Source organism: Eremothecium gossypii, chromosome II, assembly GCF_000091025.4.
Source record: "Eremothecium gossypii ATCC 10895 chromosome II, complete sequence".
Lineage (NCBI taxonomy): Eukaryota > Fungi > Ascomycota > Saccharomycetes > Saccharomycetales > Saccharomycetaceae > Eremothecium > Eremothecium gossypii.
Window position 1 is genome coordinate 750636 of NC_005783.5, and position 20657 is coordinate 771292.

At 50.4% G+C, this 20657-nt stretch overlaps 14 protein-coding genes, 1 non-coding gene and 1 pseudogene across 16 annotated transcripts, besides 1 other annotated feature; 10 read left to right on the forward strand and 6 right to left on the reverse strand.

The window, feature by feature from the left end:
• Nucleotides 1-199: 199 nt before the first annotated feature.
• MMS1 (Mms1p) lies at nt 200-3712 on the forward strand (the record flags this gene model as incomplete). The annotated part of the gene is made up of 1 exon (NM_208482.1): nt 200-3712. One exon carries the CDS (start codon nt 200-202, stop codon nt 3710-3712), a length of 3513 nt encoding a protein of 1170 aa, NP_983129.1.
• Nucleotides 3713-4102: 390 nt separating this feature from the next.
• AGOS_ABR182W (Rho family protein) lies at nt 4103-4732 on the forward strand (the record flags this gene model as incomplete). The annotated part of the gene is made up of 1 exon (NM_208483.1): nt 4103-4732. One exon carries the CDS (start codon nt 4103-4105, stop codon nt 4730-4732), a length of 630 nt encoding a protein of 209 aa, NP_983130.1.
• A 767-nt stretch (nt 4733-5499) lies between these two features.
• Nucleotides 5500-6123, forward strand: AGOS_ABR183W (Rho family small GTPase; the record flags this gene model as incomplete). The annotated part of the gene is made up of 1 exon (NM_208484.1): nt 5500-6123. One exon carries the CDS (start codon nt 5500-5502, stop codon nt 6121-6123), a length of 624 nt encoding a protein of 207 aa, NP_983131.1.
• A 491-nt stretch (nt 6124-6614) lies between these two features.
• Nucleotides 6615-6959, reverse strand: MRP2 (mitochondrial 37S ribosomal protein uS14m; the record flags this gene model as incomplete). Its single annotated transcript, NM_208485.1, has 1 exon — nt 6615-6959. The coding sequence occupies one exon, from the start codon at nt 6957-6959 to the stop codon at nt 6615-6617; it is 345 nt and encodes a 114-aa protein (NP_983132.1).
• Nucleotides 6960-7290: 331 nt separating this feature from the next.
• On the forward strand, nt 7291-7362 carry AGOS_t0041. The gene has a single exon. It is a non-coding gene; the product is annotated as a tRNA-Glu (tRNA).
• A 348-nt stretch (nt 7363-7710) lies between these two features.
• Nucleotides 7711-9084, forward strand: AGOS_ABR185W (annotated as a pseudogene; the record flags this gene model as incomplete). Its single annotated transcript has 1 exon — nt 7711-9084.
• Nucleotides 7711-9084: a sequence feature (ABR185Wp; non-syntenic homolog of Saccharomyces cerevisiae YCL057W (PRD1); mutant allele with 3 frameshifts and 1 stop-codon; intact copy of this gene is found at this position in Ashbya aceri).
• Nucleotides 9085-9568: 484 nt separating this feature from the next.
• Nucleotides 9569-10495, forward strand: ECM31 (3-methyl-2-oxobutanoate hydroxymethyltransferase; the record flags this gene model as incomplete). Its single annotated transcript, NM_208487.1, has 1 exon — nt 9569-10495. The coding sequence occupies one exon, from the start codon at nt 9569-9571 to the stop codon at nt 10493-10495; it is 927 nt and encodes a 308-aa protein (NP_983134.1).
• A 52-nt stretch (nt 10496-10547) lies between these two features.
• FMP30 (N-acetylphosphatidylethanolamine-hydrolyzing phospholipase D) lies at nt 10548-11909 on the reverse strand (the record flags this gene model as incomplete). The annotated part of the gene is made up of 1 exon (NM_208488.1): nt 10548-11909. The coding sequence occupies one exon, from the start codon at nt 11907-11909 to the stop codon at nt 10548-10550; it is 1362 nt and encodes a 453-aa protein (NP_983135.1).
• A 218-nt stretch (nt 11910-12127) lies between these two features.
• On the forward strand, nt 12128-13528 carry ELP4 (Elongator subunit ELP4; the record flags this gene model as incomplete). The annotated part of the gene is made up of 1 exon (NM_208489.2): nt 12128-13528. One exon carries the CDS (start codon nt 12128-12130, stop codon nt 13526-13528), a length of 1401 nt encoding a protein of 466 aa, NP_983136.2.
• Nucleotides 13529-13722: 194 nt separating this feature from the next.
• On the forward strand, nt 13723-14952 carry ATG21 (Atg21p; the record flags this gene model as incomplete). Its single annotated transcript, NM_208490.2, has 1 exon — nt 13723-14952. One exon carries the CDS (start codon nt 13723-13725, stop codon nt 14950-14952), a length of 1230 nt encoding a protein of 409 aa, NP_983137.2.
• A 91-nt stretch (nt 14953-15043) lies between these two features.
• Nucleotides 15044-15523, reverse strand: INA17 (Ina17p; the record flags this gene model as incomplete). Its single annotated transcript, NM_208491.2, has 1 exon — nt 15044-15523. One exon carries the CDS (start codon nt 15521-15523, stop codon nt 15044-15046), a length of 480 nt encoding a protein of 159 aa, NP_983138.2.
• A 124-nt stretch (nt 15524-15647) lies between these two features.
• Nucleotides 15648-15986, reverse strand: MGR2 (Mgr2p; the record flags this gene model as incomplete). Its single annotated transcript, NM_208492.1, has 1 exon — nt 15648-15986. One exon carries the CDS (start codon nt 15984-15986, stop codon nt 15648-15650), a length of 339 nt encoding a protein of 112 aa, NP_983139.1.
• A 179-nt stretch (nt 15987-16165) lies between these two features.
• MSY1 (tyrosine--tRNA ligase MSY1) lies at nt 16166-17551 on the forward strand (the record flags this gene model as incomplete). The annotated part of the gene is made up of 1 exon (NM_208493.2): nt 16166-17551. The coding sequence occupies one exon, from the start codon at nt 16166-16168 to the stop codon at nt 17549-17551; it is 1386 nt and encodes a 461-aa protein (NP_983140.2).
• Nucleotides 17552-17590: 39 nt separating this feature from the next.
• ERI1 (Eri1p) lies at nt 17591-17806 on the reverse strand (the record flags this gene model as incomplete). Its single annotated transcript, NM_208494.1, has 1 exon — nt 17591-17806. The coding sequence occupies one exon, from the start codon at nt 17804-17806 to the stop codon at nt 17591-17593; it is 216 nt and encodes a 71-aa protein (NP_983141.1).
• Nucleotides 17807-17934: 128 nt separating this feature from the next.
• Nucleotides 17935-18987, forward strand: PNG1 (peptide-N4-(N-acetyl-beta-glucosaminyl)asparagine amidase; the record flags this gene model as incomplete). Its single annotated transcript, NM_208495.1, has 1 exon — nt 17935-18987. The coding sequence occupies one exon, from the start codon at nt 17935-17937 to the stop codon at nt 18985-18987; it is 1053 nt and encodes a 350-aa protein (NP_983142.1).
• Nucleotides 18988-19054: 67 nt separating this feature from the next.
• AGOS_ABR194C (ABR194Cp) lies at nt 19055-20407 on the reverse strand (the record flags this gene model as incomplete). Its single annotated transcript, NM_208496.1, has 1 exon — nt 19055-20407. The coding sequence occupies one exon, from the start codon at nt 20405-20407 to the stop codon at nt 19055-19057; it is 1353 nt and encodes a 450-aa protein (NP_983143.1).
• Nucleotides 20408-20657: the final 250 nt, after the last annotated feature.

Genomic DNA, 20657 nt, shown 5'->3' on the forward strand with positions numbered 1-20657 from the left:
GGAACTAGTCACTAGAGCAATAGCAAGCTTATTCCTCGTATTGTAAGTTATTTGTACCGGAATGTGTTGATTGTGAGAAATATATCTTCTACCTCGCGCGCGAATATCAATTGTACATCTACTGTTCACGGACGCTACCACGCAAAAACAACATACCTAACAAGGACGCTGGTGCATTATCGCTTGGAATAGCTACGGAATGGACGAATATGAGCTGTTCAATGTTAACAGGGCTGGTTCTACAGCATCTGTGTTCAGCACAACATCGAGTGTGACCTATGAGTTCAAACTGGGCAATGCATTAGAAGCTGCTGCGCAGAGGTGTATTGTACCTATGAGGATTAACAAGACAGCGGGTAAGTTGGAGGTGTTGGACGAGCTTGCAGACAGGAGCGTTATCAACAAGACTTTTGCTCCCCGCGAAAGGGTCATGCCACACAATCCTGATACGTTGGACGACCCGGATATTGAACAACTCCTCTTAACTGGGGGTGCACAACCGACATATAAAGAGGTTCCAGTAAATGGAGAGATAATAAATACCACGCTAGTTGTGCTAAAAAGCAGTATCTCAATCGCAGGTAGCGCCAACTATTTTCGGCTGCATGGGCAGGTGACAGACTGCAAGACAATAAGGCATGATAAACCAGAATTTATAGATGATACGCTGCTAATCACTACTGCCGATAATATACTTTATTCTGTGGTATTTAACGACAATCTTGAACCCCAAATAGTTCATTGGTGGGCACTTGCTAAACCCACGAAGGCATTGACATGGAAAATCATCATCCACCCAGAGAAGGACCGATTTATGTTATACGAGAAAGAAACTAGTGCAGTGAAATTCTTTAAGCTTCAGAATAGCTGCCCATATTACGTTGAGTTAGTTCGTAACATGCATATGTTGAATACTAAAATTTTGGCTTGTTCATACCTTTTTTCCAAATCCGAAGTAATTGTATTCATTAGCGGACTGAAAGCATCAAGGATTTACTACTACCTTGTAACCTGGCCAATAGATAGCGTTGGTATTCCTGAAGTCCATCAATTTGTTGTTCCTGATGGGAAAGTGCTCGAAGATATTATTCCGTTGAATAATAACTACTGCCTGGCCATTAGCAAGAAAACAGTGGACCTATTTTCTGTCCACCAGCTTTTAACATCAGAAAGTCACGGAATTCCCTTAATACTTGAGAAATCGTTTGGTACTATCACTCATTTCGAGTATGACGTTCAGATACTGAGCAGGCTGCAGCAGTTGGACCCGGGAAAATACCTTCCACTTACACGTGCTGTGATATTTTCCACCAGTATCTACCTGCTTGGCTTGATACTCGCAGATGATCGCGGCACAATCAACTTTTATGGACTAACCAGGTTCAAGGGTTTGAAAGGCTTTACCCTAGTGCCTTCCCAGCCACAATCTGCAAAAGCTTATAAACTACAGATTATAAGTTTTGGAAAGGTATTTGAGATAACGCTAGATCTCTCTGGCATTGCAATCCTCGATGACAGAGCCTATGTGGAGTCTATGTCAAATATTCTTAGAAGACACACCAAGGATACCAGCTTTGCATACGCGGAAGAGCTGATCTCTTTCCGCGATAAAACTCCTGCCATTTCAGGTACAATACAGGAAGAGTTATGGTCTTGCTCATCATCCGTGCTGTCTAACATATCAACTAATGGTCATGTAGCCCATTTTAAAAACATATTGTACCTGCGAGAATTCCTGCGTTTTAACAGCATATGGACCATAGGACTGGATGCCGTTGCCGAAGAAGTGTATACAAGACTTTGTGGCGATGATAGACGCTATAAAGGTTATTTGGTTATTGGTTCTGATGGGGCGACCATAACCAGGGCGTTTGTACTTTATTTTTCTTCCGAAGAAGACATGGAATGCGACGAAGTTGATGGCATCCTTAGCGACTTGGCTGGCGCCACGATATACTACTTCGTTACCAACAACTATCTAGTCCAAGTGACAAAGCGTCAACTACTGTTAAGTTCGGTGATTGACGAGAGGGACAGATGGAATCATGATTTGCCGTTTGTTGCAAATGGGGCATTGAGTTTGGGACCGACCGTCGTGTTTTGGGCGGGGACGCAAATATCTTATATCGAAAATGTTGAGCTTATGGGGAGATCACATGCAATAGCGACCTTTGATATAGGTAACTCGCTGAGGTCTCAAGAAGCACTCTCACATCTAGATTTAAATGGGTTGCTAGCAGATGAGCTGTTTCATATTGAGAAGGTTTTACTCGATGAACCCTCTGCCGAATGGACGATAAAGATAAATTGCCTGTTTCTGGTGTACAAGTTTATGGCCAGTGACAGCGAGCCGACACTAGTCAGATTGCATTTGGAGTCAGCCTCGGCCATTATTTCCGATACCTTGTTGATAGACCGCCACACCATATTATGCAGCGATGCTACGGTTATTACACCAAGTCACAATTATGAAAACGCACCAAGGGCAGTAAACACACATAAGATTAAAGGATACTACAGTTTTGAGCCGTTCGGTGAAAGGGGCATTCTCTGTTACAGCGCGTCCGAGATATTTCTTTATGACTTAGAACATAAACAGGAGATCAAGCTCCCAGGCTGGAAAAAGAATAACTCTATCATCCAAGTATGTGCAAACCAACGGCACGTCCTTGTTCTATTCAGCGATGGCCTGGGAGTATATGAGAATAGTTACCAGTCCTACACCGGTTCCAATATAGTCCTCAGCTCCACACACTGCGCTAAGCGTTTCATCTATATTTCCAGTATAAACCGCCTACTCATCGTGACATGCAAGAAAAAGAGCGTTGAATGCATGAAACTCGAGAGCCGGAAGCAATGTAGGCTCGAAACGCATGCCATCTTTGCCGACGTTGATGAGATATTGGATGTGAAGCAGCTTGGTCAGGTGACAGCCGACGCAAGCCCGTCATCTCCTGACATAACGCTTGCTTTCAGCTGCCGGCTTAGATGCAGCAGAACCAGCTATATTGTGAAGGTCGTCCTACTCATACCCGCCCCCGGGCGGCTAACACTGCGGCTGCTCACTGCCACAGAGTTTCCGGAACTTGCATGCGCAGGTGAGATCCGCACCGGCACCGGAAACACCTTCTGGGTCGCCACAGAGACTGGCCTTGTGCAATATTCTCTACAAGATATGCCCGACTCCCCCCAGCTGGTCCTGCTACGCATGTTTCCAATGCCTTTGCTGCGCCAGTTCGATACTGCCGCTACATTCGCAGCCGCGCTCACGACAGACGGCCGACTGCACCTACTACTCCCAGATGGCTCTGTCTGCGCCCAAGACCCACGCAACACTGCACGGCATGACACCCTGCGCATGCGCACCGATGGCTCCGTACTCGCTTACACAGAGCCGCTGGCACACGGCGCTGGTGCCGCTGCCGCCGCCCTAGTCCTCTATTACCGGGACTCCACAGATCCAACGCGCCTGTGCCCCACCACACGCCTTGCGCTGTCCAAAACAGTAACGTCCATCCATCTAATCTCAGATGTCCGAGCCTACCTGCTGCATTCCGATGGCACTGTCGCGCCCGTTGATATCGAGCCGAGCTCATCGGGCCCTTGCGTCGCGTCGCCTTCTCCGGCCAGTCCTCTGCATCTTGCCTCGGCTCCTCCGCCTCCCACCAACAACATAGGTATCTGGGACATCGAGTATCGTCCTGTACTATGAGACTTCCGCTCCAATAGCAGACAAGATACTCCGCTGTCTGGCCTAGCAGAAGACCGGCGGTGTTCGTGTGAGGTGATTGGATTACACTCTCGAACTCTGAAACGTTGAAGATTCTCGAGGCTCTGCGTGGCTCATTTGCGGTGAGTTTTCAGATTTTTAACCTTTTGAGGAGCTCTCAGCTGGTCACAGCCATTGCCAGATCCTAAGGACAGTTGCAAGTGCGTTTCCATAGCTCAAGCAGCGTCCAATTTGCTTCGTTTCTAGCGTCGGTGCAATAGGAAGCCCACGCTAGCAAGGAGGATCTGAGACCGCGGGGGAGATCTCGCAGAAGAGCGCAGGTTCTGCTTATACTCGGACAATAACAGGCTGGGAAGTGACAGTTTCAGAAATATGGCGTACCAGACAGGCGGCAACATACGCAAGAAGTTGGTTATTGTCGGCGACGGGGCGTGTGGGAAGACGTGTCTGCTCGTTGTGTTCTCCAAAGGGCAGTTCCCGGAGATCCATGTGCCCACGGTGTTCGAGAACTACGTGGCAGATGTGGACATCGACGGGCGACGCGTAGAGCTGGCACTGTGGGATACAGCGGGCCAGGAGGACTACGACCGGCTGCGGCCATTGTCGTACCCGGATTCCAATGTGGTGCTTATCTGTTTCTCTGTGGACCTACCTGACTCGCTGGACAATGTGCAGGAGAAGTGGGTCAGCGAAGTTCTGCACTTCTGCCAGGGCGTGCCAATTTTACTGGTAGGCTGCAAGGTGGATCTGAGAAACGACCCTCAGGTGCTCCAGCAGCTGCAGGCCGAGGGCCAGCGCCCCGTGACCGCCGCAGAGGGCTCAGCCGTCGCCGGTAAGATAGGCGCCGTCGCCTACCTCGAGTGCTCTGCGCGCACAGGCCAGGGTGTGAAGGAGGTTTTCGACACTGCGACCCGCGCCGCACTCTCTGGCAAGCCCGCCGCGTCTGCAGGCAAGAAGAAGGTCCACGGTGACAAGAAGAAGAAGAAATGTCTGGTCCTGTGAACGCGGCCGCCGCATCCATAGTCATCGGTCAATTACATACATATCCACGGTCTCTCCGTGCAGTCACATGATACGCTCGACGCTGAGCAACGCCGAGCCGTTGTCCGCTGGCCGTGCAGCGCCTTGCGTGCCGGCTGGCTTGCGACGCTTCCGCCTACATATCCTACTATAAGCGTACATCTGCTGCGCGGCCGCGCGCCGGCGCGGGCTTCCGTCTCGACAATGCTCTGACCCATCTGGCTGCGTTGCCGAGGCTACGGATTATTAACTATTGATCGCTACGGTGATACCGAAGTGCTACACTGCGTCGCCCACCTCCATTCTGCGCATTAACGTTCCATAGTTTGCATTCCCTTTATCTAAAACGCACACGTGACATATTACGCATACTCCCGCACACCGCACCGCAACTCCGTAGATGCTCAGCCTTATCACGTGATCACAAGGCATTGCCATGCCAACCTACGGCGTTCGGGCACAATACGCCGTGAAGAGGCGTACAGAGCGCCGATTGTGCCACGATACTGTTCAGGCCAAGCCATGAAAGGCGACGCGCAGTTTCAGCCAGCTGTCGGTGCCGTGGGACTGTTGTGAGGGTTTGTTGTAGAATGGATCGCGGGTTTTACTGTGGTTTTCAAATTTGTGTTTTTTGGTGGTTTTCAACATTGAACAAGTCACTCAAAATAGTTTAAAAGTACAACCAGCTCTGGAGGTTAGCAAGTGAGGACCACTAGCTCGTTGCGCTGCAATATAATAATAAGAACGAGATGTCTCAGCAAATGCATAACCCCAGTATCAGGAGAAAATTGGTGATCGTCGGAGATGGTGCATGCGGGAAAACATGTCTTTTGATTGTGTTTGCCAAGGGAAAGTTCCCACAGGTGTATGTTCCTACGGTTTTCGACAACTACGTTGCAGATGTGGAGGTAGACGGCAGACGGGTGGAGCTTGCGCTTTGGGATACGGCTGGGCAGGAGGATTACGACAGGCTACGGCCGTTATCGTACCCAGACTCCAATGTTGTGTTGATCTGCTACTCGATTGACCTACCAGACTCGTTGGAGAACGTGATGGAGAAGTGGATCAGCGAGGTGCTATACTTCTGCCAGGGTGTTCCGATCATCTTGGTGGGGTGCAAGGCTGACTTGCGGAACGATCCGCAAGTGATCGAGCAGTTGAGACAGCAGGGACAGCAGCCTGTCTCGCAGGCTCAGGCGCAGGAGGTAGCGGACCAGATCGGCGCGGTAGAGTACATTGAGTGCTCTGCAAAGACCGGCTTTGGTGTGCGCGAGGTGTTTGAGGCGGCCACGCGTGCTTCCTTGATGGGGAAACAAGGCAAGTCTAAGGCGAAGTCTGACAAGAAGAAGAAGAAAAAGTGTGTGGTCTTGTAGGGAGACTGCCTACAAGAAACTACTCACATAGTTGATTGAATACTTCTTTATGTTTTTTGTTTACTGGTGATGGGCGGGCGCTGCTGGCGCTGGGTGAGGCTAGACTGGAGCCCTGTACTCCGCTGCTGTCCAGCTTCACCGTGCATGCCGCATAGCACTGGAGCGAAATGATCTGCAAAATTCCGAACTATGGAGGCTTTGGCCGGCCTATTTTCTGCAGGTTCTTGCCCGACAGCACGTCTGTCCCATCAATAAAGAAACTTGAGCTATCCCTACGTTTGTAATCCCCAAAAATGTCGTTTATTTTCATTCCTTTACACAACAGATGTACTCTACACAATCTTGTTCCCTCCTCGCTTCATTATATATCTAAATAGATTGTGTAGCCGTTATACTACAGCGCTCTCATGGGACTAAAAACTGCAATACTCCTTCGATGACGCCGAGAAACGCTATGCACCCTGCATGTAGTGGCAGTTGGAACGCCACGTTCACCATACACCTTTCTTCACCCCAGGTAGCTCTCCGTTTTTCGCTTTCTCTCTGAACTGCGTCCTACAAAGGCGGAAATCGGTGATGACAGATCTGGCATGTCCGGTGGCAATACACCTATTTCTAACCTGTGTCATGCGTGTGTAGTTTGGCATCACCGCTAGCTGCAGCTGGGCCTCCATGCGCGCCCGCGTAGGTAAAGCCGTGTTTCTGGCAATGTATTTTAGCGCCGTAACCGTCACTTCATGATCTGCTGCCTGCTGTCTTTTGAAGCTATCTTTCAGCACTCGTGCATTAATGAATCCGGGAGGAAGTTTTGTTTTCACAGGGAACCTGAAACCCATTGCGCAAGTCGGTCGATTGCTTGGGGGTGAGGGACGATCTTGATATTGAGGCGCCTGTTTAGTTTAAAGTGCTCTGCGCTAGCAAAATTTTTCACTGTTAGCATCATGCGTCACGTGATAATAGAGATATGTAACATAGACATCGGCACTCTCTTACCCAAAGACATTACCACCTGGGCAACCATCATTGGTGTGAGCTCGTATTCTGGTTTTGCTTGTTATCATCCGACCATCTTGTTTCAAGCTAATCGTTGCGTACCGGCCTTGACGCAACAATAATGATAAAAAAAACCAGATTAGTAACATACACAGCAGAACTCCGTCATCAAATTCCGATATAGTGTAACGGCTATCACATCACGCTCTCACCGTGGAGACCCGGGTTCGACTCCCGGTATCGGAGATTTTAACATTTATTTTTTTGATTTTTGACATTTTGGAATGGCACTTGAGTAGTACATTATGCTTCTAGCAAGCTAAGCAATTTTTCAGAGTTGTTATGCTTCTAGTAAGAGTTAGGCAATTTCCAGAGTTGTTGGCTCTGCAGTATTCTGCGGCAGTATGACTCCGCCGAAATACGCTTCTGGGTTCCTATCAATGGTATTCGTAGTGTATTGAACATATCGGTGGCTGCATGCAATGCTGATGGTATAAAGCGGGCAAAACGAAATCGGTTTCGCCCTCTTTCCCTTTAGACTTAAATACTGCAGCCAAACCGCCATTTCAAGACCTGATTGCACGTCTAACGAAGATGAGTACCGTTAAAATACCTCAACCAGCTCCGTCATGGGACCTTTCTCCAGCCCAAATAAATGACAAGGTTCAAACTGCCCTTGAATCAGCAGCCCGTATGTTTGCTGAATTGGCAAATGTTAAACTTCCCACAGTGGAGACCGCAGCATACGTGCTTGAGGTTAAGACGGCTAAAAATGTGGATAATGTGAACTCATTTCTAAACGATCTTCGTGAGAAATTAAAGCCAGCCAGCGCTGACAACTGGAGACCCTAAAGAAGCTCAAAGAGCAGGAGTGTAAGGAACTAGGGAATTTTTACGATGGGGAATTATACAGCCAAGATCTATGCTACTATGAGCAAAAGCTCCTCCGGGACAACTTTAGTGTGGATGAAGAAGAGACCGCACAGTACTTTCCACTGGAGCATACCATTAAATTCATGCTAGACACCTACAACACTCTCTTTAGGCATAATTTTGTGGAAGAAACAGAACCCGCGACGCGCAATGTGTGGCATGAGGATGACAAACAGTATTCCGTTTGGAAAATGGATGACTAGGATGCCCCCCAGTTCACCGGTTGGTTGTACTTTGACTTGCACCGAGAGACGGTAAGTTTGGGCACCTTGCATGCTTCGACAATGTGTATACGGATATGAGCGAAGAAGGCTCCAGGGTATATCCCGTCACGTCGCTGGTCTGTAACTTCTCCAACCCCTCAAAGGAAAAGCCTGCTCTGTTGAAGCACTACGAGGTTCAGGCGTTCTTTCACGAATTGGGGCACGGTAGCCATAAACTACTATGTGCTCCTGAACTCTGCTGCAGCTCGTCGTGGGTTCCAAGGGACTTTATTGAGGCGCCATCCCAGATGCTCGAATACTGGATATGGCGCAAGGATGTCATCACTGACCTGTCCAAACACTAAGAGACAGGTGAGCGTATACCCGAATCCTTGGTCGACTGCATGGTCAAGTCGAAGCGCGCCAATGCCGCCATAGATAACTTGATACAAGTCTTGCCTTACTTGACATGGCTGTGCACAAGCACGTGGGTAGTTATGAGACTCTCGACCTGAATGCGCTATGGAACAATCTATGTGAGGACGTCATTTTGATCAAGAATCCAGAGCCAACGAGGGCCTACTGCTCGTTCTCCCATATCGTTGAGGGATACGCCGCAGGCTACTACGGCTATCAATGGTCCAAAGTCTTTGCCGCTGATATGTACTTCTCCCGCTTTGAGAAGGCCCATTTGGATCCCACTCTTGGCAAGCTATACGGTGACACTATCATAGCTCGCGGTGGCCTCTACGAGATGGAAGACAACCTGGGCGAGTTCTTGGACAGAGAACCCAATAACGAGGCGTACCTCAGAGATCAGGGCCTAGCCTAAATGCTCCTTCTTTTCGCGGCCTTCCTGCCCTCCTATGTATATTCCAGCTAGAGAATCGCAAGCAAGCCATACTTAGAAATAGGATATTGTTCCGGGAACACTGATTTACTGTGCGTTACTGCTCCGGAAACTCACCTGTTCGGTATCGAATAATTAGCGTTCGACTACCGCCAGTGTGATGCTTTCTTTATACCGGCATACTAAAACAGGGTCCTCAGTCGAATCGTGTGTCACTGAATATGAGCCCCTCCATGAGTTCCCATCGCGTAGAGCGTCCTATGTGCAGACCATATCAACACCCCTCTGTACACGCGTGGAGTTCAATATACGCGTACGACGCACATACAATAGTACGTGTCGCAACCGTTATACGAAGAGCTGCGTTCTGATTGCAGCATTTTCCAAGCCCGGAAATACAAAACCGCATTTTTAAGCCAGTGGCGGATAGATGTCCTGAACCAAGGGAGTACAGCGGAAGGCCGATATGCTAGCTAGCAGACCAATCAAAGCCATGGCGCTTCGGCGTATGTACTCGATCCATTCCTCGTCAAAGCAAAAGACAATTCCGGACATTTTTAAGAAGTACCATGCAAAAGAGCCGATCTCGATGATCACCGCGTATGATTATATCACAGCAACATGGGCACACGCCGCACACACAGACATGATACTGGTCGGTGATTCGCTGGCAATGTCCACGCTGGGTCATGTGTCCACGGTGGACCTGGATCTGCAGGAGTTCCAATACCACGTCCGGTCGGTGTGTAGAGCACCAGGCTCGTCCTTTATAATTGCAGATATGCCATATGGTAGCTTTGAGCGAAGCATTGAGCAGGGAGTAGAGACGGCGATCTCGCTTATGAAGACATCCAGCAGGGTGGGTGCTGTTAAGCTCGAGGTTGGCGCGGAAGAAAACGACTACTGTCTTGAGCTTGCCGCAGAGCTCTGCAGGCGCGGGATCCCAGTAATGGGCCATGTCGGGCTGACCCCGCAGCGCATGCATGCATTGGGCGGGTACAAGGTTCAGGGCGCAAAGGACTTGGGCCAGGCGCTGGCGGCGTACCACCGGGCTAAAGATCTGCAGGCTGCAGGCTGTTTTTCCATCGTCATCGAATGCATTCCAACTAAACTAGCCGGTATCATAACGGAGAAACTCAGTATACCTACTATTGGCATTGGCGCGGGCCCCCAGACAAGCGGGCAGGTGCTCGTACAGTCGGATCTGCTGGGCATGTTGCCAGGGAAGGCGCCGAAATTTGTGCAGAAGTACGCGGACTTCCACGGGGACGCCATAGGTTCCTTGTGCTCCTATGTTGAAGATGTGCGCCAGGGCGTCTTCCCGAAAGTGGGGCAACATACGTTTACTGTCTCAGAGGAATTGCTAGAGGAATTCTCTAAACAGGTTGATTGAACGCCTCCTTTTATGGGAGAGCCTTGTCTATATTCCATGTTATGTACGTAATTCAGTATATGGTTATTGTTTTACCTAGCTCCGGGCAGTAACAATTGTCTCTCACACCCTCAAACTCTGCCAATATCTCCAACTTCTCCTTCGGTTCTCGAAAGTATTCCCCGCTGAGTACAAATGTTCCCCAATGGACACCTAGGACACTTTTTGCTTCCATATCTTTCATTATCATTAAAACCTCGCTAGGGCTGATGTGGCGTGGCTTTTGGTGCCATTCCGGACAATACTGGCCACAGGGCAAGAGTGCTAACTTCACACCGGCGCCAAAACGCTCTTTGATCCGCAAGAAAAGATCAGCGACATACCCTGTATCACCTGCGTGGAAAAGCACAGGCATATCCTTGTCACGTATGAGAAAAGAGGCCCAGAGAGATCTATTTGCATCAAACAAGGTACGGCCAGACCAATGCATTGCGGGGGTGCACACAACATCCAAACTCGAGGGAAGCTCCCCTGTGCCCTGAAATTTTAGACGGCAAGTCTCCCACCAGGACAATTCAACATATCGTTCCACACCATGTCTTTCAACATATTCGCCTAAACCCTTCGGTACTATCCACAGGGCGGCTGAACTCCCGGATCCCCACTTTTTCATGCTCACTTCATCCAGATGATCGGGATGGTTATGCGATACCAGAATAACATCAGGTACAGGAACCTCTTCTGGCTGTGCAGGCATTTTGGTGATACGTTTGGGTCCTAATTTGTTATGCAACAAGTAATCAGACATCAGCGGGTCAGTGAGTATTTTAACACTGCGATATACAATGTAGCTACAGGATTGCCCCAGCCACGTAACGTGCAAAGGTGGAAGTTGTTGAGCTTGCCGCTGTGCTGGGGCCTGGTCGGGACCCAGCACTTCGTATGAGAATTTGACTTCGCATTCCATATTCTCTCCATTGGTCCAGCTAGGCTTGTGGACCGGCATCAGATCATCCATCGCGCTCTGCTGCACCGGAATACCTCCGCGGTTGCGCTCAAAAACCTCTACCAAGCGATTAAAAAAGAACTCATATACTGTTTGAATTCGGTACTCGGTAAACGGGTTTTCGAAGCGGCCTAGAATTTCTAGCTGAGAATATTTGATTAGTGTGTCTGCGAAATCCATCGATTCCTTATCTTGGAGTTTATTCTCCCTCGCAGTAATTTCCCTGTTCGATTGCAGCGATATGTATAGAGCATAGGCCGTGTACGGGGTTGCTAGTCCCAGTAAGGCCTTTGCAACTGGGATTCCCATCCTCCTGTTACGACATTTCTCTTGTCTCGGAGTAGAAGCACCCCTAATACTGCTACAAAAGCGTCCAAACGGATTCCCACAAAAATGCACGTTCTGGATATGTCGGAATAGCTTGCGCATGCTCTATTTACTGTACTGAGAGACAGCAGATGAGATGACGTGCGATTGTCTGGGTCTGATAAAAAGGGCCAGACGAGCAAAACATCACCAAAGGCGGGTAACAGTGATGTTCGAGCCAAAAATTTTGAAGCTCATCCCAACTTGACATCAAATAGCGCCAAGGATATATAGCGTCAGAGCGGCACTGATAGATGTATTTCTAAGAGTATACTTCTTTTATGTCGTTTAGGAAGAGGTCTGAAATTATAAGTGGCTCTCGCACCGTGCCCAATAGAGGTTTCACGCCAATACGTGGGGCCCCAGTTCGCAGCGATGAAGTGACAGGTCTAAGAGCAGTTACCAGCAGAGGCAGAGACATGGGCACAGCTCGTGCTGGCCAAATTGATACAAGCAACGTTTCCAGGCTTTCTAGAGGCGTGGAGAAGCTTGGCATCCACAGTGAGGTGGCAGGGCAGTCGCATCCGGGCTTGCGTCCGTCGCCGGCTACTTCGCATCCCACAACATCCACGGGTTGTGCAGATATGGATCGGCTCCTAGGGCATATGGGCTTGCCAATGGGCCAGATGCTTCTGGTGGAAGAACAAGGGGGTACAGACTTTGCATCGGTACTTGGAAAGCTCTTTGCAGCGCAGGGAGCAGCACATAACCGCGCGGAAAGTCGCGGCGCACAGCGGGGAGGGAATACGCATGTGGTGGTCATCACGCTCAACACTCAGTATGCGAAGGAGCTGCCGGGGATATTCCAGGGCACACGTAAAGAGGTAAAGAAATCTCGCATTTCCCAGGAGGAATCGAAGGTCACGGTGCAAAACTTAGCCGGAGGGGGTGCAAAACCGGTCGCACGTAGCCAAGATCTCAGAATTGCATGGAGGTATGGACTTGGTGATAATTGTGGTGCTAGCCAGCGCTCGGAGCCAGAAATTGACCCTCATCCTCATTACCGGCACCAGTTCGATATAACTAGTCGTATGCTACCTGCTCCTACTGCAACTGAAGTGTCGACCTTGTCGCCACAACAGCCTATAGCAACGCTGCTGCGCCAGCTTGAGCTGAAGCTAGAGGCGCAGCCCAGTCAGCTTTTCCGAATCGTTATCCCCGCATTCCTACATCCCGCTATGTACGCACCCAGTGCGGTGCAGCTCCACGAGGCCATTACGCTCCTTCATGGAGTTCGATCCTTGGTGAAGAAGCATCGCGAACACTGTGTTCTACTGGCTACTATATCTCGGGATCTTTTTAGCCAACGTGGAAGCCTGTTCATGTCCCAGATAGAAGCTGTCTTCGATGCTGCGATCTGCCTCGAGCCTTTTAATCAGGAAATGCAGCAATTTCTTGAGCGCGCATACAAATCGCAACCAAACAAGGTGCAACATGGCCTTGTCCATGTGCTTAAGCTGCCCGTGATATCTGATAGGGGAGAGATGCATGTCATACGCTCAGAATGGGCCTTCAAGAATGGACGGAAGAACTTCGCTATTGAAGAATGGGGTATCCCTGTCGAAGAGACCGAGCAAGAAAAGGATGACAACCAACTGGTGGGCACCGCAAGCTCTACCCGAGATATTGGATCCTCATCATGCGCTGGCGGGAAAGTTGCCATCAGCTCTCACGACTTCTAGAAATCGCCCAATGTTACGCATATCGCGTGTTTCGAACTCGTGGATTTTTGACGTATACCGTGATTTGTAATTGTATTAAACCCTTAAAACGCCCGCTTCTTGCAACTCTTGCCCCACAATTGGTCCCACCACAGTACCCAATCACGCGTGGGCACAAGCGAAAGCTGCTGGGATATACTGTACTTTCCAAGATTATGAAGGTGTTACGGTTCAACCAGGATGCAAGTTGTTTTTCTGCTGTGAGTCGACCCCATTCTATGACTATCTACAATTGCGACCCGTTTGGTAAGTGTTTTGAGCTCGAGAATAGTGTTGTGACCAGTGAATCATGCGATACTGAATGTTTGACAAAGGCTCAGGGCGACCAATGCTCTAATTTTGTGACGGAGATGTTGTTTGCGACGAGTCTGATCGCAGTTGTGAACAGAGACCAAGGCCTGCAGAAGGCGCGTAAGCTACGCATCGTGAACACCAAGCGCAAGACGACCATATGTGAATTGACATTCCCGCATGAGGTTGTGGATATTGTGATGAACCGCAAGAGAATGTGTGTACTTTTATCGAGTGATCAGATTTTTATTTATGATATATCTTGTATGAAGCTCTTGCAGACCATCAGTGTGCTTGAAGACAAGCTAAAGATGGCGGTAAGTGACCAAGGACACGTCTCGACATCGGTGGTAGGACGGCAGCTGCAAGGCGAGACAAGCATGGTGAGAATAGCCCTGTGCAGCGACGACAAGAGCATTCTGTGCTACACAGCATACTGCAGGACAAACAAGAACTCATATATATTAAACGATCTGGTGGTTTATGATGCTTTGAATATGACCCCGCTCAACTACCTCAATACAGTTCACAAGGGGAATGTTGCCTGCCTTTGTATTAGCAACGACGGGAAGATGGTCGCCACAGCGTCCGATAAGGGTACAATAGTAAGAATATTCAGTACTGGTGACGAGAATACACTACAATCCGGAAACACACTACTGCATGAGTTTAGGCGCGGTACGCGCCCGTGTTCCATTTACGAAATGAAGATAGATCCAACTAGGCGTTACCTCGCCTGTGTAGGACACACTGATACTATTCATATTTTCGACCTCGAACGCCAGGGCCAACAGAACAAATCACTCAGTGATTCACAAAGTACTGCGTTACTACGTGAGGGTAAGCTCAGCAAGGAGAGCACCTTGCAATTTGCCAGCTTTCTTTCGAAGAAGGTCATTTCCAAAATCCCAAACCAAAATATGGAGCGGCATTTCGCTCACATAAAGGTCGACGACTCCGTCCGCCATTGCCTTGGCTTCCCCGATGAATTCTCAGACAGGGTATACGTTGCAAGCAATAACGGTGAGTTTCAAGTATGGAATATCCCTCAATCTGGGGGGGAGTGCATCTTGGTAAAGAAAAGTAAATTCTAATTACGAAGCAGGGAAATCACCCCGGCCATGAGCTCTAGATACTGTCAGTAAACTTGCAATACATTATGTATTGATAGCGCAGCGCAGCGCGTCAGCGAGAACCGGACCAGAGCCAGCGTTTATACCAGGGCGCAGAAGATGCAACCTCTGTTTGAACGACTTCTACCTCTAGCACTCCAGGCTTAGGTTCCAACAAATATTTCAGCTCCGCCTCTAGCCCCTCCACGCGAGTTTCCAGAGTAGTTTCACGCGCATCGTACTCGGCCTTCATTCTTAGCCAATCCCGCACTAGATACACCGATGCACATCCAATCAGCAGCAGCCATAGCGGCCTAGCATAGCGACTGCCCGGGACGTTCTGTAAGTCCCGGCCTTCCGCGGATAGCTTCTTTAGCATCTGAGCCTCATTCTGTGCGTTTACCTCCTCTGTACGTTGGTTAATTAGCTTCCGAATAACACTACTATCCACGTCCTCTAGGCTCTTCAGACGAGCGAGTTCCTCTAGTGTCTGTGGCGAGGGCCGAGTCTGCAGTGTCCGCCTTCCGCTCCTTAGCAGTGCGTAACGGATCATGGCTTGCTCGTGAAACGGCCTGCACAGAGAGTGCTTTGCGGTGGGTGAAGCGCCGTCTTGGGCACCACGCCCCGCACATAGTAACTCATTACACATAAAAAGTTCAATACACAACATTGTACACCTAATCACGCCTGTAAAGGCCGTATTGTGCCCGCAGTTTCCATGCATGCATGCGGGCCTCCTGCTGCAGCTGGGAGGCAGGGTGCAACAACTGCGAGTCGGACCGGATCACAGACCCGATACTCATAAACAGCCCAAATGTGGCTGATGACACCGCGATGTACTGGCCCAAGGATCTGATCACTCCGTTGGGGCCTGGCCCCTGCGTCAGGATCGAGAATCCCCCAAACAGGATTCCTGTGCAGATGCCGACGGTCGTGCCCATCATCAGCCCCATCTTGAATTTCTCCCAATTGGAAGGCTGTTGGTGGGCATAGGAAGACGCTGGAACTGGGGGCATATTGACGTGCGAAAACCGAAGTGTGACTTACTTAGACAATCTTATTGATAAGGTCTAGGATTGGAACTTGTGCTAGGAAGTAGTATCATTCGGACTTCGGCTGCCTTACGTTGAAAAATTTTAGTTGCGCAAGACCATAGTGCACCAGGGATGAGCCAGGATCCACACTGGCTGTAGCGATGTCCTGCTTCATGCGCACTATGAGGCCGTGGTTGCACGGTGGGACACGGCAGAGATGGTTTTCTACTGGAAGCGGGACAGTCCTGGACGAACTGCGCGCGCGGGGCCTCGTACAACAGATATCGGAACCTGTAGATGCGCTAGTGCAGCAGCTGCGAGAGGGGAAGCGGCCGCGGTTGTATTGCGGGGCGGACCCGACGGCCTCGTCTTTGCATTTAGGAAACCTAATGCCACTTATGGTGTTGTTGCACTGTTACGTGCGTGGTCACGACGTCGTGGCATTAATAGGTGGGGCGACAGGCATGGTAGGAGACCCCAGCGGGCGGTCCACCGAGCGCACAGCACTTGCGGATGCGACGCGCTTGGAAAACGTGCGTAGGATTAGCGGCCAGTTCAAGCGCTTCTTCGAGAATGGACGCGAGTACCACGGAAGCCGTGTGGCGCCGGCACAGTCCGGGCATGCAGTTGTGGTCAACAACGTCGAATGGTGGAAGGACATGGGTCTCCTAGACTTTTTGGCACGCTACGGGCGCCACATCCGTGTGCAGAACATGTTGGGGCGCGACTCGGTCAGTGCGCGCCTTTCTAGTGGCAGCGGCATGGGATTCAACGAGTTCTCGTATCAGATCCTCCAGGCATATGACTTCTATCACCTGCACACGCACCACGGCGTGGCAATCCAGGTGGGCGGCGGCGACCAGTGGGGCAATATCACCGCTGGCATCGACTTGATTGGTCGCCTGTCGCCAGGTGCGGCGGCTAACCCCGCGTTCGGCGTAACGGTGCCGCTACTTTTGACAGCGTCTGGCGCAAAGTTCGGCAAGAGCGCGGGGAACGCGGTCTTCGTAGACCCTGTCATTACCCCGTCCTATCAGCTATACCAGTTCTTTGTCAATACTTCCGACGCGGACGTTGCGCGCTTCCTGCGCCTGTTCACCATGCTTCCGTTGTCTGCCATCGACGAGGCCGTGGCCGCGCACACAGTTGCTCCGCAGCGTCGCCTGGCACAGCGCTTGCTTGCGCGCGAGGTCGTAGACCTGCTGCATGGCTTAGGTCACGGCAAAGACGCTGAAACCGTTTCTGATGTGCTGTTTGGCGGCGCTCGTGTGGATTTGCCCGCTGGTGAGCTACTGCGTCTGTTCACAGACGCGGGCATCCTGCGCGAGGCCCCGCGCTCTGCTTCACTCGTCGATCTCATGTGCTTAGCCACAGGCTCGTCACGCGCCGAGGCTCGCCGCAAGCTGGTCCAGGGCGCCGTCTACCTGGGGCCTGATCGTAGTCGTCCCGCTCAAGACATTGCCGATCTCAGCCCCCACATGATCGAAGATCGCGTGCTTCTCTTGCGCATCGGCAAACAGCAATGCTACGTTTTTCACATTCAGTGAATCTCTCTTCATTAGATACCTGTATATACTAGCTAGGCCTTAATCAGCCTTCCCTCTTTTGGCGTAGCCAAAGAGCTGTGCTCCGCACCATGATATTACACACCATACCCAAAGCATCACCGGCAGCAACTGTACGATACACCAGTAGTAGAGCTTCGTCTCATCATGCCAAGCATAGGTTAGACACCAAAGAGAGGCTCCAACTATGCTGTAGGTAACCACCAGCACCAGGGTGGCTGCTACTTTGTCATTCATGATAGATTGGTTACCTCATAAGATGACATCGATCAGTGGTATGGAAGCCGGATTTAAAAAAAGGAGTAACCCTAGTGATTTGTTTCCCAGTGGTGTTGACGGTAAGAAAGGTGCGAGGGATTGAAGATATGCGCGTGAGCGAGGATACTAGCACGAAGGAGGTCTTTGAGCGGGTGGCGGCGGATTTCCTGCAGCTATACAAACGGTGTGTGCTGGCGCAGACTAGGGAGGTACGCAGTAGTGACCGGGAACGCTGCGAGGAGTTGGTGAGACGGAATGCACTTGCGAGAGAGCTATGTAAGCTGCATCAGACACTGTGCTTCGTGTATGAAAATGACGCGCTGTATGGTATTGTGCTGGACGCGTTGGACCTAGAGGGCATCTACGGTCGCGTGGAAGAGGGTCCGGGGGCTGACGATTACCAGGACCGATTAGTCCAAGAGCTGCTGCGTTACTTCAAGGACGAGTTCTTTACGTGGTGCGACAAGCCGTTGTGCGCGCGCTGCGGAACGGCCAAGAAACAGGCGGCAGTGGGGCATGGCAAGCCGACGGTGGAAGAGGCACGTTACCGGTGCACTGTCGTTGAGCTATTCCGATGCGAGGACTGCGGTGATGTGGCGCGGTTTCCGCGGTACAACGACCCGCTGAAGCTGCTGGAGACACGGACAGGGCGCTGCGGCGAGTGGTGCAACCTGTTCATGCTGATCCTGCGCTCGTTTGGAATCGAAGCGCGGTACACCTGGAACCGCGAGGATCACGTCTGGTGCGAAGTGTACTCAAATGCACTGAAGCGGTGGGTCCATGTGGACTCATGCGAGAAGAGCTTCGACGAGCCGCACATATATTCAGTAAACTGGAACAAGGCTATGAGCTATGTGATTGCATTCTCAAACCGCTCGGTGAAAGATGTGAGCCGCCGTTATATTGTGCGGAACCGTCTACCTCGCGACCAGATTGACGAGGACGACCTACAGTTTCTCACTAAATACCTTACAAAGCTGCTACGCCTTCAGCTGCCTGACGAGGAAAGATATTTGCTGCATTGTCGGGACGAGTTAGAGGCGATTGATCTATTGGGTAGCAAGACCGCGCCTATGGAAATCCCGCCAGCTGCCGGGGCCGCGGGACGGCAGAGTGGGTCTGCTGATTGGAAGAGGCAGAGGGGTGAAGATGGGCGTTGATATTTATGTCTAGCAGTTTGAGATATAAACCCCAGGGCGGCATACGTTCCACATGTATTTACCAGCCCTAGGCAACTAGCGTGTCCATTTTAGATAGGAATTCAGCTACTCTACCGGCCATCCATGGGGTATAGTTTTTATCCAGGTAGGCTAGGTGACCGCCTATGTCTGTCGTGCATAACAATATATGCTTGTTACTTCTTAGCTTTTCGATTGGAAGAAAACCCTCGGCGCCTACCATCGGATCATCCAGAGCGTTGATTAACAGTGTTGGGACTCTTATCTTGCCCACAATGTTAACGGGACTAGCCGCTTTATAGTAGTCATTGGCATTCTTGAAACCAAGAGCAGGCGCAGTGAAGAAGTTGTCGAAATCGCGTGTGCAAGCCATGGTCGAGGCGCGCGCCAGATTTTCCTTAGTAAAGATATGGGAGGCAGGATTCGTTGGGGACGCGTCTTCTACATCGTCACCCTTGCTGCCATCGTACTCCAGTTCCTTACGGTTAACATGAAGCAATCTCGACAAATGCTTCACCAGATTTTTGCCAAAGAGGCGGCTGATCCAAAAATCATCATTCAGCATTTTAGATGAGGCGAACATATCCCAAGGCCCAGCACAGCAAACGGCGCCTGAAAGTGGACTCTTATCGCCCTCCTCACCTAGATAGTTGCCAAAGATGACAGAGCCGAATGAGAAGCCAAGACCATATATTTTGCGTTCCGGCTGTCTCGCATGCTCTCTGTTAATGAACTCCCGAATGTCCATCGTGTGGAAAGCAGAGAATAGCTTCTTGTTGGCGATCTTCGAACGTGCACATCCACGGGAGTTTAGCACAACGACATTAAACTGGCCGTTGCCAACTGACAATAGCTCTGTAACCAGGGCACGGATGATATTCTCGTGCGACCCACCAGCAAGACCATGTGCTACGACAATTAGAGGGCGCGTATCCTTTGGTATTTTCGCAAGCTCTTCTTCATCGAGAAAGCGTGTATTTGGCTGTAGTCTCGGCCAGTTCTCAGGGTGCGTCTTGGCAGCATCCGCATCGAATTTCTCCTTGTTGTAGCCCTCAGGTGCCGCATACAGGTCATCCCATTCGCGCATGGCCCAATCTGCCGTCGAAACACCACCATCAGAGTAGCTGACGATCTCACGGCCATAAAATGGTTTATACTGTTGGCTGAAGTCGGCGCCGTACAGGTACATCGTCTGCAGGATACCATTGTATAAATATGGGTGTAGATAGAATCGCGCACCATCCTTTAGTTCAGGAACGTGCTCGTTTAGCAGGTCTGAAAGTGTTACTGGCTCTTTCTCTTTGTCCTTCAAGGGCAGTTTAACAAGACCCTCCTCATGTGGCCGATGCGTGATGGTACCCCTGTAGCCCCAGCTTCTTGGCGCAAAAGTTGGTAACCCCATCGTTCCTGAGTATAGTTTAGTTACAGTTCTCGTGCTAAATAGCCCCTCCTCCTCCTTAAACTGGTTCGTGCATCATATTCCTTGCTGATTTATATGCCTCAACGATATTATATGCTTATTAAGCATAGGAGCCCGCTTCCGAAGTTGTCTTAGCCAACAGACGCAGAAAACCAACGAAAGCTTAGGACGGAGATAAGTTCCCCTCATCCGTATTAGTATATAGTTAACTATTTACATAACGTAGACGGGT